Source organism: Alosa alosa, chromosome 15, assembly GCF_017589495.1.
Source record: "Alosa alosa isolate M-15738 ecotype Scorff River chromosome 15, AALO_Geno_1.1, whole genome shotgun sequence".
Taxonomy (NCBI): domain Eukaryota; kingdom Metazoa; phylum Chordata; class Actinopteri; order Clupeiformes; family Clupeidae; genus Alosa; species Alosa alosa.
In genome coordinates, this window is record NC_063203.1 from 7,085,458 (window position 1) to 7,103,518 (window position 18,061).

The window sequence follows — 18,061 nt, forward strand, 5'->3', positions numbered from 1 at the left end:
TGATGAATTCATGTCTTCATGTTTATGCATAACGTGGAACATACAATTCCAAAGAGAAAGGAAATCAAGCACCCCAAATAGATTAAATGGTGTGAAACTAGTGAATTTATTTAAATCTTTTCATTTCATTCGTAAATTCACCAAAATAATGAGAATAAAACATCACTTTTTACTCTCCCCTCTCCACAGTTGTTCACTCCTCACTCCTCACACCTCAAGTCACTGTGGAGGAAGGTTGACTTGGGGGTTTATATCAACTGTGGATTCTTAGTTTGAAACTTGAACACATGCTGGTGCCAGAGACCATACCACACATGATGACAAACAGTAGCCTACTAGAGATAAATAAAAACATTCAAACGAAGAATAAAAAAGTGATAATTATGAGCTTTAAAAGAAAAACGAAACATATCTAGGCTACTGTACAAGATAATCTTATGAGCACCAACGTTAAAAACAATTTGCAGCAAGACAAGCTCTCCATGGCAGTGTGTTTGCAACAACGTGCCATCACTGGGCACTCTGACAGTCTCCACCTCATCAATATCTAAATCTTCCACCTGCAGAGGACCGCTGCTTTTATGTCCATAATCTGTGGTAAGGCACAGTATGATCCACAAGGGGGCAATGCTGCTCTTTAGGTCTCCGCTGAATGTCCAAATCACCAGTGAAAGACTGACTACGAACAGGTCGGTGAGTTCACTCGAACTTGCGCAAGTGATTGTAGAGGGACTGGACGTATGTGAAGACGCACATGGGGTCTGGCTTGCGGCCCATCACCATCATGTCCTCCACCTCAATGAGACGATCACAGCCGGCCTTCTCCCTGGAACAGCCAAATGGAGCAGAGAGTGAGTGTTCATCCATGCCATACGTGTGAAACAATTGAAGGTGAACCACTAACTTCAGGAAATATTTACTTGCATTGCAGTCTTGTACAGTAGGAAAGAGTGAGCCTTTATTTGAACTATAAGATGGCAGTGAGGTGATGTGAAATTCTAAGATTGTGGAGAGGATAAGAGGGACGCGGTGCGGTGGTGGTGGTGGGGGGCACTTCTTGCTCGACAGATATTCACTGGCATGGCCGTCCAGCTTTAAGTGTGGGGTACAGATCTTCCAGACAGAGATGCAGTGGAAAGTCTGTAACTCTACCCGCTGTCTTTCCCTCTGGCATGGGGTATGAGTATGACTGCTGCTCGTGATTTGTGAGGCCTGCTGTGCCTACAGCTAGGAGGGCTTCTGTGAATTATGTCTTTCATTTGTATGGTGATTATTCACTAAGTTATGAATTTTACCATAGACGGCTGAGCCAATAAATGCGCTGCATGCAGTTAAATGTAGCCTATACAGTCATAATAATGAAAATGAGAGCATGTATGCCTATACTATACATTATGTATACAATTACACTTTTCATAATGAATTGTAGTATCACATCTATGAAGTTGCATGGTGTAGTTGCCTGGTGTAGTTCAGATAGAAAAGTAAGTTAGTCAATTTTTTTAAATAATGTTCAGTAATGGATATCTACTCACTCTGCAATGCCGAATGCCATCTCAAAGTTGTGTTTGCGATCAGCAGGTGTCAGCACATTGTAGTCAAACTCAGTGGGGAAGAAGGAGTGCACAAGGGCACAGAAGGCCATGCCATCACTCCAGCTGGATGAGAAGTTTTGGATATCAATGTTCTGAGGAAGAAAAGCAAGAGATAGGTGTGATTGACTGTGGGTATCCATAAAGCATAGTAAATACACAATGCATTAGCAATTTGTTATTTATCATGGAATGTCCTTAGTAAGCATTATGGTCTGACTAATAGGAAAAAAATACACAAGGAATTTTAAATGTTTCTGAACCACTTCCCCTGACTAACTGATTTCAGACATGCTTTTCAAACTGTGTAATTTATGGCGATTTTGTCCTCGCTCTCACTTGGCAAATAAAATCCTCAGCTTGTCAATAAGACAATCAGAGTTGTCATGTTTGTAGAGGACTTCTCATTCTTCTGCCCAATGTTTACATCTCCTTCCCCCTCAACTTTAAATTTGCCTTGACCATGACAGCCCTCTCCTTAACCAAAGCCACATGGAATGTTATGTGGCAGAGCTACAGGAAAGACTGCAGAAGAGAGAGAGAGAGTGTGAGAGAGAGAGAGAGAGAGAGAGAGAGAGAGAGAGAGTACAGCCAGTGCATGGAGCTCTATTTTAGATGCACTACACAGACATGCGAGTTATAGCAGCCGACAGCAAGGCAAGGTGCAGCCAATTAGCACATCAACACTGCACGCTGCACTTAATGTTTTCGTTAAGCTCAGCGAAGCCCTGTTCACTGGAGTTGTCCAGTAATGGCCATTTTCCATCTCTCTCTCTCTGAGATGGACACTCTTTGTGACAGCAGCACAGACTGGACTATATCTCACCTGGTATCCGATGGTTTTGGAGCGGCACCACTCCAACAGAATCTGCTTGATGCTGCTGGCACTGGACACGCCGAAGCTCTGAGAGCGCTTCAGTTTGGGCTTCGAGTCAAGAGGCTTGGGCCGGCTGGTAATGAGAGGAGAGGAGAAGACAGCCCGGAGTTAGACAACGGAAAGGAGGGAAATGACAACCTACAGGAAAACGGACTGTTGAGATCAGCCCTGTGATGACAGAATAAACACAGTGCGGTGAGGAAATGTGAGTAGGCCTACCTGTTATTCTCAGAGTCGAGCCGCTCGAAGATTGAGCGGCGCGCTTGGGCGCCAATGTTCCGTGGCAGTGTCTGTGACCTCACAAGCTCGCGCCTCCGCTCAGGGCCTCGGACAAAGGGACTGTCCCCATTTCCATCCAGACCTCTGGGGTTAAGAGGGAACACACATTGTGAGAATTATTTAAGATGGGAAAAGCAAAGCGTGCAGTTCAGCACAAGGTTTTGCTTTCATCAGTTTTAGTTACAGTAATTACACACAGCTTTCTGAACTCTGTTAACACACTGAATCAGAGTGCTGAAATTGTTTAGCTGCAAAGCTTACAAAGCTACATTTTTTCTCGGCCTTCACAACTGACCAAATCTTGGATTAAAAGTTTGTTTTGGTCACTAAGAATGACAGCCCTCATGAATCTTACTGATGTTTTATAAACCATTCATAATTGATTTTATCATGGTCTCATCACCCATTTCAGAACATGCAGCATTGGGAATATTTGTATGGAACAAAACTGTCTGGGTTGACCAACTGCCGATTTTCAAAAATTGCCAAAATTCCTTTTCAGTCTCACCTGTCTGTATTGTGTTGGACAAGTCCTGAATATGTCACTGACTTTGCAGGTGCTGAGGCTGTTCTTTCTGAAAAACAAAATATAGCAGCTGAGTGAATGGAATGATTTTGTGACATGCAGTATTTTTGTCATTATAATAAAATGTCATAATACAGACTAAAAAGGATTTATCATAATTAGCTGCTGGCTACATTTCTTACCAGACAACCGAGGGGACCCCATTGTTCTAACTGGACTAGGACTCCACGTCTTCACAGTGGGTGCTGTAAGAGGTAAGCACTCAGTCAGAAACACTGTAGTGTCATCGTGACACTGTGACAGTGACATCAAGAGTCAAGAGATCAAAAGACAAAGGCATGTGCGGGGTGTTTGGATAAAAAAGGTCTGACCTTGGTGCACTGGTGAGTCCATCATTCCTTGTGGCTGATTGTCTATGGCAGCCCGGTCACTGGGAGGCTGCAGATCTGTAATGGCGGGGGGCATCGTCCGCATGGGACTGCCGGGGGAGTCGGGGCTCTTCATGACGGAGGCTCCGGAGGTGTCGGCGGTCTTGGTGGTGGCTGTGATGGGCAGGTGAGGCATGGCCATGTTTGCTGGAGCTACGCGCTCACGGGCAGGTGGGGGACTCTCCCTCTGTGCCACCGGACTGGTCTCTGTTGGGATGGAGAGGAGAGAGACCTACTTATCAGATATTGCAGGATGGCCAGAAGGAAAGTCAGAACTGAGAGAAATGTAGAGATAGTGAGGTACTGGCCGTGAGTGAGGTTACCTGACATTGGTGTGTGTCCATTTTCCAACCCTGCAGTCGCTGGGGCTGGGTCTACCTCTATGGGTTCCTCTCGCTCAATGCTCTAAGGAAACACAGAGAAAAATACAAACCACAGTGTCACTCATTTTTATAATCATGCACCTTTACAACTTACTTTTGCTTTTGCTGTTGGTGTTGTTTTAAGTTGTGTTTAATTTAATTTTAGGATAAGTATGTGCACTGTTTCATGATTCATGTATATAGTACCATGTTTTATTGTATTCAATGATTGCTATCCTTTTCTGCAGATCACTTAAGCTAATTCACAAGTTCTTTTACAAAGCTCATCGAGAATCAGAGGAATACACTCATGGCCTAAAAAGGAGTATACAGGACTCATGGGATCTAATGTGATTATCCAGTAACTTGTGGCAGAAGATGAAAGGGCATCTGTGCTCCAAATCATGGCGCTCGAAATCCGGCTTAGAGACATTCCCAAAAACAAAAGAGGTCAGGACAGCCAATCACACACTCCTCTGCCCCTCACCACCAGTCTGTATCAAACCCAGGATAGCGCTCAGTTACTGGCCCTAGGCAAATATCCCCTTATCATTGTTCATTGCAGCACAGGGGCTTCTTCAGTTCTATTTATATGTTTGCACAAGGCCTCAAGAGCAGTCTGCAAATAGCCCCAAAACACAGAGCCATGTGCTGCTGACAGCCAGGGAGAAAATAACTCGCTATCAGAGGTGCTGTTGTTGCCATGGAGTGTTTGTTGTGACATCGTTTGGAGGTCCAGCTGCCTTTCCCCAGTCCCCAGCCAAAGTGCCTGGCAACACTGGCCACACTTAAAGGTCAGCAGGCGACGGCAGCTGCAGGAGAGTCTCCACTCCACGGTTCACAGACAGGAGCATCATGATCCGGTCAGCCATGAGCAAAAAGGTCATGGCATCATAAGAAGAGGCAAAGCCATCTGGTTAATGCATTCAGCATCCACTGCAATATGATTCCACTGTTTACAGATGAAGTACCGGTATACATGCAGGAAAGGGTACTCCAAACCACAGATCATAAATAGCTTTTATAATGTCTAATATATCTTGAGAATTTGCACTTGTGTTTGCATACTTTGCATATGCCCTAGCTGGCAAAATGAAAGTAAAAACGTTTGTTTGGAGGTTACTCCATCCTGATCTACATACATGTCTGCAGATGGATATGTCTGTGTTTGACTTTGCCAAAAACATTGCAAGTAACACTCATAAACCCATGTAAATATATACTGTCGAGTATGTATGCACTATAAACACATAAACACGTAGCACAGAAAGAATCACTAGAACGCACACATACACACACATTCATAAATCATACGCAGACACACAGAGTAAGGAAAAGTACATTCCAGAGTGTGTGATGCAGTCAGTAAAGGGGCCGCCGAGCGCTGCCAGGTGAGCTCAGGCGAGAGGAATGCTAGCGGAGTGAGCGCTTCAGAGCCGAGCAGGCCGCTAACAGCTGGATGCCCCGCTGGGAGAGCGAGATAGGGGAAGACGGATTTCGCTCCTTTTGACCGTAAAACTGCTGTAGCTCCGTGCACTGTGCACATACTCTCTCACACACCACCTCGATCCTCCTCCCTCTTTTTCCCTCTCTCTCTGTCTCTCTCTCTGTCTGGCTGAACACCCAGCTCCTCTCTGGAGTCCTAGTTGGCCGTGGCAACGCTCCCGGCCTGGACACGCAGTCATGTGGCGTGGCCCTCTGGAGCTGGGGCAGCAGGCACGTGTGTGTCTTTAGAGCATGCTCACACACTCACTCACTCACACGCACTAGCCCACTGATAAGAGTGGGTGACTCCTTTCTCTAGGTCTCAGTTAAGACCCCCCCTTCTCTCTCTCTCTCTCTCTCTCTCTCTCACCCGGTGCTGACTGACGTCTGTGTTGGAGTGCACTGGCAGGAAATGCACCACTGTAAGAGGAACGTAAATGCCACTTCGCTGTTTATTATGATTAATGAGGCCTAGAAAGGACATGTCACTGCTTTTTATCCGGCCTCTGGAGGAACTAGAGAAGCTGGTGGTGTGAGGGGTGTGTGTGGGGGGGCAGGGTGTAGACACACCCCACAGACGAACACACTCTACCTCCCACATAAAAGACCCTCTATCCACCTTCCAGGAACAACAAATCCCCCTGTCCCTGGGAATGCGTCATCAGATTATCAGAGGGGAACAATAAAATATCTGGATGAAAATCGCAAAGCCGAGCAGAAGACATGGAAAAGCCCTAGGTCTCCGCTCGTCTGCCCTACATGGGACGAGGGGAAAATTAAGTTCCACTCTGTTCTCCTGCTGTGATGAGGAAAACCAGTGAGGTTATTTCAGAGCTTGTGTGATTGCTTGCAGTCACTCTGGCTGGTGGGCAGTAGACTCAGGAGGTCAGTCTGGGGCGTGGTGTTTGGTGAATGGGGGGTTGTTTTTACATAATTAAACACAGAATCATTGTCTTCACCACATAACACAAGAAGCTAGGAAGACATAAGGCTGTAAAGTCCACAACACTTCCCTTTTTGTGTCAAGGCTGGGAGAATCCTAATGTTTTGAAATAAAATAAACAAATGTAGTTGTCTTCCCAAGGGCAAACCCTAATAATACAACCCCTACACTTTGTTTGAAGGCTGTGACACTTCAACGTAACTTTGCCCTTAAGCGCCAAGGCTGGAGCTGCCAGACTAGTCAAGGAGGCTTTCATGCAACTCTAAATGTCAGCCTCATCCCATGCGAGTTCTCAGGGCCAGAACATGAATTTTCCCCCTTGGCAAGATGCCCTAAAAGTACCGTTGTTCAAACAAGAGGATCGAGATGGATTATCTGAGTGTCAGAGTCTATATGAGTCTCGAACAATGCTGGTTATACGTGGAGTGACACAATGGAGAGCTTAGAGGGGCACATGCTGAAAACAAAGACCCAAATAGAGCCCTGATTAATAAAGCCCATGGGAATTTTTTTATCTGATCTGGAAAGAGAGCCTCCTCCTCCTCATCCTCCTTTTCGAGCCACCGTGATGAAAGAAAACCCAACACTGAGGGAAAACGGGGGAATAACATCGTCTAACAAAACGGGAGGGGTGGGGGCTGGAAGACAGGCCAAGATGGAGGAAGAGTAAATAACACTAAATAGACACTGGAGAGAAGAATAATAAAGCTATGGACAACGTAAAACAAAAGGATGACTGAAAGTCAGAGAGAGAAAGAAAATAGGCAAAGAGAGAGGGAGATCTAGACCTTTGAGGGGGATATTTGAGCCCATTTTGCTCTGGCTGACATTTGAGATTCCCGGAACCTTGGGGATGCTGTGGAATGGAACGCGACAACAATGGGGGCACGCTGTCAGAGCGCACCGCGGGGCTGAGTGGGTTATTCCCGCATCTGTCACTCAGACCATGGGCATGGACATACTGCTACAGATAGCGCACTCTCTGGCTCTGCACACTGGCATCGAATGCCCTGTTGATATGTCTTGGGCTGGTTTATTTTCCATGAATCACACACAAATATCCGCTAAGTGAAGGAACATAAGAATGTAACATCTTATGTCCCTCTTGGCAATTAGATGGTGATCCAAGTCTGAGAGCACTCTGTTGTGTTTGTCAGTTCCAGATCATTCCATGTTGACAACTCATAAAGAGACAAATAGTCTCTTTGTGTGACTACCCCCTCATACATCAAATGAGATCAACAGTGAAAGCACTTTCACCATGTACCTCCATGGACAGCTCAGCCCAGAACCCTCCCCAGACAGCAGTTGACTCTGGGGCAGGTCCGGCCCTGATCTGGCCCAGATGTGGTGGTTGTATGCCACATCAGGGCCGCATCCGCCCCAGAGTCGGTTGTAAAACAATGGATTTACTAGGGACCGCAGGGGGAGGAATCCAAAGTGCTTTTATAAGTCTACTCACCCCGCTGTGGTTTTGCATGCCATTTCTTGAATAGCGGAGGCCGTGGCAGCTCAGTTTCCTCTAATCTGTCTGAGGAACCAGACAGTGATTGGAGCCCCCATGTTCCACCGAATGAGGCTTCTGGGGGCCTCTGTTCTACCACTGCTCTGTAATTTCCTCCCCGGTACTCAAGTCGGCCATGGAAAGGAAAGCAGGACTAACACCTGTTGTTCAAAGATCTACAGAGCCTGCAATTTCTCACCTCTCTCCATGAGGAAGGCGCTCTAAGCCAACGCAGTGTGTGCAGATAGAAATAGAGAAGGGGGGCCCTTTGAAAAGTTTACTACCACTTCCATTAAACCACTCGCAGTGGGGCTTTCATTCCATCCAAGGGGGGTCTGGGGTGGGGCGCTGTTTACAGAGGAAAGCGTAGGCAGGGGAGCGGAGTCCGGCTCTCCCTCAGGCAATAGAAAAACACTTAGCGCCGATCATGGGAAAACAAGATGTTTGGGTCATTTGTACTCATCTGTCAGCAAGGATAGAGTAAAATATTGCTCTGACCTGCAGTTTCCCTCATGGGTCTACATCTTTTCAAATAAGCTACAAATAACTCCAAAACAACAGCAGCCAATGGAACGGCTATTCCCCCCATTTTATCACCTGGAGTCATCTGTAACGTCTCATGAGTGGGATCCCAAGTGCACAACAGGATCAAACAATGCTTCAACTGTGAGGTGATCCTCATCCAAGACTTCAAAGTTCATATGATTGCAAACATGTGAGTGGCGGGCTGCAGCACTCCTCTAACTCAATTTGAGAGCGTGTGGTGGTGGCTTCAGGCGACGAACGCTCCTCACTAGTCCCACAAGCAGGCTACAGGGGTGAGACAGCGCGGCCTGGAGCTGGAGGGCATAGCAGCAGTTGACCACAGCAGTCGGCACGCAGCAGATCTGAAGGGCCGTGGCCCAGCTCTTAGGTTTCGCCTCGCCATCTGCAGAGGATATCAACACAGCCTCTGCCCTCTGCCCTGACCAACAAACATGGAGAGGGGCGAGACGCAGGCGTCCAGGAGGACACAAAAGACCCCTGCACCACAGGGGGAGGAACAGGCAATGTGTGTGTGTGTGTGTGTCTCTCTCTCTCTCATGTTGAAGGCTTTCCTTCACCACCACCACCACCCCTAGTCTCTACATCTAGGAGATGATGCCGCCAAACTTCAAAAGCATTTCTATGATAGCAGCGGACTCTGGCATAGATCTGGTGCTCCAGACTGATGTCCTGTCAGGCGTATGCTGGTGTGAAGACCCCCACGCCATCCTACTCCTCCTCACCCTGCTCTCAGACTCTAGTGGACCAACACAATGGATATGACGGGGCAGTGAGGTCACCCTGTAAACAGAGAATTATTAACCTGTAACCACGGAGATGAAAATACATTCCATTGTCTGGAAGTAATTAGGAAAGCCAGGGGCTGTGTGGGAGGGGTCTGGATGCCTTTCTCCCCCCTCTCTCTCTCTCTCTCTCTATCTTTCTCTAACCCCTCACCCAGCGGTACCATTCATCCAGCTCTTGCTCTCATTCCCCCGAACCCTCTCTCTTTCTTTCTCTCTCCTTCAGTCTGACTCTCACCTTCCCTTGTTGACTCTCTCTCTCTCTCTTTCTCTCTCTCTCGTTCTCTCACAGTCTTCCTGGCTCTCCATTGTGCTCCAGTGTATTGACAGCCTTGCTAAGGTCTTTATGTGTTGTGCTCTCTGGCTGCTGGCAGGAGTCTGCACTGTTCAGTCTGATCCAGGCCCAGAGGCCGAGAGGGAGGGGATCAAAAGATCAGTTTCATTTTCACCGAGACGCCTTCGGGTTATAAGGCAGCGGACTGTCTGGTGTCAGTATGTCAAGCTTGTTTATCATTCATGTACAGATACATACATGCAGAGGCCCTCACAATATCCATTTGTACACATGCACTGAATGGTGCTGACAAATGTTGGCAATAGCTCTGAAGCCTTATGGGGTGTTTTAGATCGAAGCCAGTGTCTCCTACTCAGAACATAACTTAAAAGGCTGTGAAGGGCTTTTGACACCACATTACGTGATGTGTGTGTTCTCTCCGTGTGTGGGGGTGTGTGTCTACGTGTGTGTTTTTTGTGTCTGTTTGAGTATTTCACTTAATAGCCAGTAATCACAGCCAGCATTTTGTTTTGGACATGGATTAAAACTATTTTGGTGCTTTTACACAAGTACTTGTAAATGAGATCCTCCATCAGACACTATACATGGGCCATGAGTAATGATCAAGCCATGTCGAGCAAATTACACAATCTGGTGTTGATTACATGTTTTGAGCTGGGACACCAGATAAGGCTGGGCCGGGTGACGTGGTTATGACAGCCTGGGTGATCTTACCGGAATACAGGGACTCACTGGGGCCCAGCATGGGGTGATTTATAAGGAGGGGGTCTGTTATCTGAGAGTGGAGCAACAGGTCGTTGTCCTGTTCCCCCTCTGAGAAGTTCAAGCTGGTACTTTAGACACAATGATGAAATTTTCATATAGGCTACAGTGTGTGTGTGTGTGTGTGTGTGTGTGTGTGTGTGTGTGTGTGTGTGTGTGTGTGTGTGTGTGTGTGTGTGTGTGTGTATGTGTGTGTGTGTGTTAGAGACAGAGAGAGAGAGAGTGAGTGAGAGTGCGTGAGTGTGGCTGTTTACAAGTGGTTTTAAAACGCCTTTAGGATCGGATAGCACTAAATACAAGTGTAAACAACCACCAATATGCATTGTGATGTAATCACTCAGACCACTTGCTGACGTGGTTTTGCAAGCAATTGACCACATATTTTTGTAGCATAAACACTAACATGTCCTGCTGCATCTTTAACAGGAACACTTCACGGAGTGACATAGTTAGTAATTCAATCTGAACACAAATGGTCTCTGGTTGTTCACCTTGGACACAGGTGCAAACAGTGATGTGTCTCAACTTGCCTGTGATTCAATCACTGAAACACATTTGAAAGCCAAGTATAAACAGGGCCAGTGTCTATAGGAGCTCTCAGCTCCAATGTGCAACTGAAGGGTGTGTTGAGGTCAGAGTGGGGTCTAAGAGTCGAGGGCCTGCTGTTCTTTGTGTGCTTGTGTTTGTGTGTGTGTGTCTCTTTGTGTGTGTGTGTGCATGTGCATGTGCGTGCATGTGTGTGTGTGTGTGTGCGTGCGTGCGTGCGTGTGTTTATGTGCACATGTGTGTGTGTGACTATGAAAAGAAAGTGTATGAGTGTTTGTATGTCTGTGTTCTCTCAGTGTGACAGCGTGAGTGTGTTCTGACGGAGTTTCCACAGATAACAGTCATGCACAACTTATCGCTCTCCTAAAACACACTCACAGACAGACACACACACACACACACACAGACAAACACACACACACACACACACACACACACACACACACACACACACACACACACACACACACACAGCCTAGCACACGTACTGAGCCCTGTGTGCACTGGGGAGTGTGAGATTTACTCTGTGAGGCTGTGCTGCTCTCCAGAGAAATCAAAGATAACCCACTGACCTGTGAACCATCCGTCCACTTCATCAGTAATGGGGAACAGCAGCTCTCTCTCCACCACTGAAGTGGAGGAATGCATTGTGCAGTGGAGTAGGCTTTTCTCTCTTTCATACATGTGTACACACACACACACACACACACACACACACACACACACACACACACACACACACACACACACACACACACTTACACTCACACAGGTGTGGTCTCTATGTGCATATTAAACTCCCTTGGACATATGCAAGGGGGGTTGTTCAAACGGAAAGAGGGAGAGAGAAGGAGAAAGAGTTAGGGTGGGTGGGTGGGGGGTGAGGGAATAGAGGAAGGGGCCAGTCTTCAGGAACCAAAGCCTTCTGTGGAAAAGCCTAGAGAGAGAGGGATCTGACCTGGGTGTTCTTCTAATCCTGCTTCAGTCAATGGACTTCAAATGAGGCAGAATGTCGACACAATGGGCCATTGAGCCCGCGGAGACGCTGTGGTAATTGGCAAAAAAAAAAAAAAAAAGAGAGCCGTGTGTGGCTCCTGACTGAGACTGGGAACAGGCTGAGCTGTGGAGAGGCTTACTGCTGGAGATGAGAGGGCAAGGAGGGGGAGAGAGATTCCTCTGTGACCCTGTCAGAGATGGGGAGGGAGGTGAGGGTGAGGTGAGTTTGTGGTGGTGCCCCCCTCCCTTGCCTCATCACCCTCCAAACACACAGGGGAGGGGGAAGCATTAGAGGCCTCCAAACCATGACTATGTTGTGACTGTGGTTGCAGGGATCTGAGCTATTTGCACGTACAAGGAGACATTCAAAATAACCCCCTCTTAGATGAAAAGAAAACGGATACACGCATGTTAGATCTGGCTTGTTTGTGGGTTGAGATAGAAGTCTGCCTGACGTACCACAGACCCTGCCACAGCATGATAATGAGATAGGGCCTCAACCAGATATGAATCTCAGAGAAATCACACAGGCCATAACAAATACTGATAGCAGGTCAGACTAAGAGGGAGAGATAGGCAGATAGAGAGGAGAGGAGGAGACAGAGAGGCCGATAGAGAGGAGAGGAAGAGACAGAGAGATGGCTCATGGTGAGATAGTAGAAGCTGAGGGCCTTTCAAGGGGGTTGAGAGGCTGTGTTTAATGTGTAGCAATGCTACAGTCAAATGAATCAGTCTCTGCATGCTGACAGGGCAGGCCTGCACACATCCCTTACCTGGCAAAGCTCTCCCTTGCTCCCCCTTCTCTATCTCTCTCTCTCTATCTGTGTGTGTGTGTGTGTGTGTGTGTGTGTGTGTGTGTGTGTGTGTGTGTGTGTGTGTGTGTGTGTGTGTGTGTGTGTGTGTGTGTGTGCCTTGGTGTTGTGCTGCAGGGCTGGAGCTGGAGGAGGTTGTGCAGACGCTGCAGACGCTGCCTCCAGTGCCGGGAGCTGTCCTGCGGGAAACCTGCGGTGACGGCGTGGAGGCTTTTTACGAGGCTGCGCCAGCGCTCCGTCAGGACGCAGCGGCAGGTGTGGATGTGGCGGAGGAGCAGCCATCTGTCCTTGATAACAGCCCAGCGCTCTGTTTCCATTCACTCTCACTAATCAGGACGGGAGGAGCTGGCCCGAATTGCCAAAACCTCACTCTTAGGGAATGATAGATGGGGCTTTTTCCACTGCTCTGCAGTTTGTTCGCTGCAAACGTGTTCGATCAACGACTTTGTAGACGTTATAGAGTTAGAGAATGAATGACCAAAATGCAAAACTTACACATCGGAAAAAAGCAAATGACAGGGCACAAATTTGAATGACTGCAGCCAGTGAATTTGTGTGTGTGACGCAATTGCTCTCTGTCCCCCTGTTTTACAACACTAATGTGCAAAAGTGAATCTCCTGGCTTAAGTGTGTGTTTTTGTGTGTGTGTGTGTGTGTGTGTGTGTGTGTGTGTGTGTTACAGTTACATAGGCAGAGGGAGTCGTGTGTGTGTGTGTGTGTGTGTTACAGAGTCAGAGGGAGTCATGTGTGTGTATGTGTGTGTGTGTGTGTGTGTGTGTGTGTGTGTGTGTGTGTGTTTACGCAGCCCGGCTGTTTGCTCTGAATAATCACACTTTTACAGCCATGCCTATGGCTGACAGACAGCAGCTGGGAAACTCATGGGCACTCCAGACGCCACCCGCCCTGTCTCCAGCCCCTAAATGGCCCCACTACAGCCAACCTACTGACCATCTGCCCTGGTCTCAATCCACATCAGAGTTAGAGAGCTGCACCACGTGTCAATAGCATAAGAATTCCGATTTATGTTTTTCTAACTGTTTTCCAGTTAAGGATGTTTAGATGTAGTTGTACTCTAAAATCTTACGTGGACTAGAGCAAGGTAAACAACAAAGATGAATACCATGAATGGAATGATAGTTCTATGTCACTTTCTCTAATGGTTTTGTGTACATTTGTATGGGTGTTTGTTATGTAGTAGGATGTGGTTGTTTATAAAACAGCTGAATTACAGTCATTATTTTTTTTGCTGACCTTCAGTTCGGTCTTGTCTAAAGCTGTCAAACACATGTGGTCCTCTAATAAAACCATATGGGCTGGAGACTGCTACAGGATGAGGGCTGCCAGGTGACAGCAATAATTCAGGGAAAATAAACACAAATTGGCAAGAATCCATTTTGCTTCCACTTCATCATCTGTGAAATATCACCACAGATCATCATGAATTGGAAAGCCCAGCTTGGCTGGGAACATCAGCACGTGAAGATGACACAAAGTATGCTTTTAATCTGGACTTGTGCTGCACTTTTAAGCACATGATGTTCCACAGCTTCTTCTCCAAGCTCTAAAAGCCTGATGTCATTGGGTGATCAGACACTAAATCACTCCTGTAATTTGCTGAGGGGGATTCTCAACTTTTCCAAGAAGGAGCACAAAGTACTGCACCACTCTCACTCAACTCTCATTCTCTCCTGACACTTATCACTGTTTCTCAGTGGTACTCACGTTGGTCTTGCTGGACACTGCAAAGGTGGCCCGGCTGGAGAAGCGCACGGTGGTGGGGCTGGAGGCCAAGCCGCTGGCCGAGCCCATGGCCCCTACGGACGGGGAGGAGGGAGCCGGGGGACTCTGGGAGCTGCCGCTGCCCACCCTGGGTCTCTGGTGCTGACCGGTCCCAGCACTGTTGCTGGTGGTCTGCTGGAGCTGGGGGCTGCCGGAGCCCATGAGGGCGCTGCGGTCACAGGCACTGCCCGTCAGCATCTCCACCTGCCGGGTGAGGGCCTCCAGTTGGCTGCGTAGCTGGCGGTTCTCCTGCTGGAGCTGGGCCACAGCGCGACCCAAGGGCCCGCTGACATGCAGTGCCTCCTCCAGACGCCGCTCCACGCCAAGCTTGAAGGCGCTCACGTCCACGTGGATCTCTCGCACAGCATCACGCAGTGTGCTCTCGTAGCGGGCCAATGCCCCGCACACTGTCTCCCCGTCGCCTGCACCGTTGCCGCCGACACCCTCACCCACCGTGGCTAAAGGACCGGCGTCCATCACCAGACTCTCACTGACCTTCCACTCCACGTTCCGGTCACCTCTACGCCCAGGGACTCAGCCTCTGGATGCTACAGCCAACAGTCAGTAGCTTCTCCCTCTCGGCCCCAAACTCTTCAACCTCTTAAATCCACTCCAATAAACAAAACAAAGTTGCTCCCCCAGAAAGAGTCCTGCTGATGCTGAGAAAAGTTTCACGTGGCAGGAGAACTACTTCAGATTTCAGTCCTGGAGATACAGAAGTTTTGAAAAACCCTGATGAAAAATCAACTCTGGTGCAAAAACAGCTCTGTGGAGCCCTTGGCACTCAGCTCAGTGAGAGAGAGAGTGTGTGTGTGTGTGTGTGTGTGTGTGTGTGTGTGTGTGAGCGCTGTCTCTCTCAGAGGATCTTTTGCGACTCTCCCAGCCTCCGTGTGTCTGCTCTGGCCGTTGCGCTGTTTTAAAGCTCGACTCCCTCCGTCAGGTTAATCTCCCACTTCTCTCACTGCCTGGGGGAGGAGGCACAGGGCTGGAGAGGGAGGGAGGGAGAGAGAGAGAGAGAGAGAGAGAGAGAGGCAGGGAATGAGGGAGGGAGGGAGGGGAACAAGGGAGGGAGAGAGAGAGGAGGAGGAGAGCTTGTTCCATTTTTTTTTCAGCTTTCAGTTGGCTGTTAGAGAGAGTACTCTCTGTTTGTGTTGCCTCCCCCCCTCCTACCACTGCCTCCCCTCTCCCTGGTGTATTTGTGTCCCTACTCTCTTTGGTGGCATAATTCCTGGTCCACATTCTCTCTCTCTTTCTCTCTCTCTTTCTCTCAGCTTCACTCTCTCTATCTCTAGCAAACTCCCACTCCCACTGCCCACTGTCTTTTTTTCTCTCTCTCTCTCTCTCACACACATTCATATGCACACTGCGGATAACAAAAGTTTCTCCTCGCAGAGTTCTTGGCTTCCAACTCGGGGTGATCACGCCAGCTGTTCTTTTGGTATCTCAGCCACCGGTCAGAGAGCAGTTCCTTCCCTTTTTTCTAATCTCTTCCCCTTATTCTCACGGACTGACACCATTGTGTAACTGCGAGTAAGATAAAGAAGCAGCAGCTTTCAAAGAGCGTGTGTGTACCTTCATTCATATGATCCCATTTGAATACAGTCCGATTCTTTCATGTGGGAGACTTGATGAAAAGTTTGTAGAGGATGTAGCTCTCTTTTTAATAGATAACTCTAATCTCACGCATCAGTGAAAAAGTCTGCATCTGATCAGGCTAGCAGCAAGCATGACATTGCTTGTTTTATGCTGGTTAATCACTAGCTTAATGATAGAGACGAGAGGCTTGTCTGCCCGTCTGTTGGAGCCCTGCTGTAACTAAACTCTGGCAGGGCAAACATTCCTTGTTAGGCCGTACAAAGGGGGGAGAGTGCGGGGTGTGTGTGGGGGTGGTGGGGATTCGGTTGGCCTGTTGGCTGGGGGAATAAGACCCAGTCCCACAGCCCACCCAGCCCCACCCAAACACTGCAGGCACAATGAGCTGGCTGACAGAGTGAAGTAACCTTACATTCCACCCTGCTGTTTACAGTAAACACTCTCCACAGTGGGGAGCGGGACAGTCTGATTTATAACAGAAGACTGTCAGGCCAGGAGGACACTGTCTCAGGCCCCATAAGCTTTACATAAGAGCACCGCCCGGACATCCTAACCGCCAGTCAGCGGGGGGAACACTCGCAGCCCAGGAGACCCTAAACAAATACGCCATCGATCCATCACTGTCCCGCTAAGCCCTCTGAGCAGGTCCTGGAAGCTCCCAAAGAGTAAGCAAAGCTCTTCCATTAGACAATGTATTGCGGAAGGAGTTTATGGAGAGCTCTCTTGTGGGACAGACAGAGAGCAGCTTTCACTTTTGGCCCCTCAACAGCTGCAGCTTTTGCTGGAGTGTATGTGTTTTTTTCTCTCTCTTTTCTTTTTTTCCCCTTTAGCGGCCGAATATGATGATTTCCATCTTGGGGTGACGTCAGTACCCCCGACCCTCCCCCTAACCGCCATGCGTTCAACTCAGGTCGTAAACGTCGCTCAGCATTAGCAGGCAAAATGAGGAGGGGTTCACGAACTGCGCCGGGCTCTGCGGTGCTGTGTGGCGCTGTGCTGCACTTACCCACCAAAGTTTGTTATTCTTACCAAAGACCACTCACCTCTATTTTCTGCCGGCTTTTGCCCTTATCTGATTGAAAAGAAGGGAGATTAAGGGGGAGTTGGAGGGGGAGACAAACTCCCCCCTGTGAAATGAATGGCGAGTAACCCAACGCACCCAGGGAGCTCTGTGCTTCACTGAGGCTTAAGTAGGAGCACTGAGCCCACTGGATCCCAGAAGAAAGGCCTGTCTGATCACAGGCAAGATCTCTGATAGCACTGAGTCACTCAGGTGTTGCGACGTTAGAGGTGAAGGGGCGATTAAGCGATGCAGGAAGCAGCAGAGACTAAGTCTATGACACATACGTGGTCATGGTGCATTTCCCACAACAATTCCTGGCAAGCCATTTTGCGGTATTACGGTGGGGGTCTGTGTGTCACATGTGTGGGGTAATGTTGACGTTACACAGACTATCCATAAACATTCTGGCCTTTTTATGCACTCACACTCACACACATCCAAACAGACATGCATACATGAACAATCCTTTCCACAGAAATCCATCAATTTCATACTTGTATCCAGGAAGGGCTCATGCGTAAGCATAACCAAAGTCAGTTGATAATTATTAAGCTGTTATTTTCAAAGGGACCATTGTAAAACAATAAGGCGGAAAAAGATGATATCTTGATTCAATATCACAGAGTATGAGTGTTCTGGTATTATTGTTGACAGTTTGTTGGTGAGCATTACTGATGACAAAATGGGGAGGGAATTTCCACTCACATGGTGTAATATAATATACTTTAGGTAATCTCATTACAGTTAATAGTGATCAGTGTTATTGTTTTATTTCCTTAAAAAAACGTCCCCAGTTCAGCAGCTGTATGACCACCACCACCAGTCATTTCCTTCCTCCCCACCCTGCTCCCTTATAATCACTAAAATGCGCCTGTTGCAGGAGGCCGTAAA

At 48.0% G+C, this 18,061-nt stretch overlaps 1 protein-coding gene across 1 annotated transcript; it reads right to left on the bottom strand.

Annotated features, from left to right (window-relative positions):
* Positions 1 to 82: 82 nt before the first annotated feature.
* Positions 83 to 15,464, bottom strand: smtnl (smoothelin, like). Its single transcript, XM_048264436.1, has 9 exons — positions 14,458 to 15,464; positions 4,026 to 4,107; positions 3,646 to 3,909; positions 3,457 to 3,519; positions 3,257 to 3,323; positions 2,689 to 2,832; positions 2,419 to 2,542; positions 1,536 to 1,687; positions 83 to 826 (listed from the first exon to the last, which is right to left on the bottom strand). The coding sequence occupies exons 1-9, from the start codon at positions 14,989 to 14,991 to the stop codon at positions 700 to 702; spliced, it is 1,557 nt and encodes a 518-aa protein (XP_048120393.1). The 5' UTR covers positions 14,992 to 15,464; the 3' UTR covers positions 83 to 699.
* Positions 15,465 to 18,061: the final 2,597 nt, after the last annotated feature.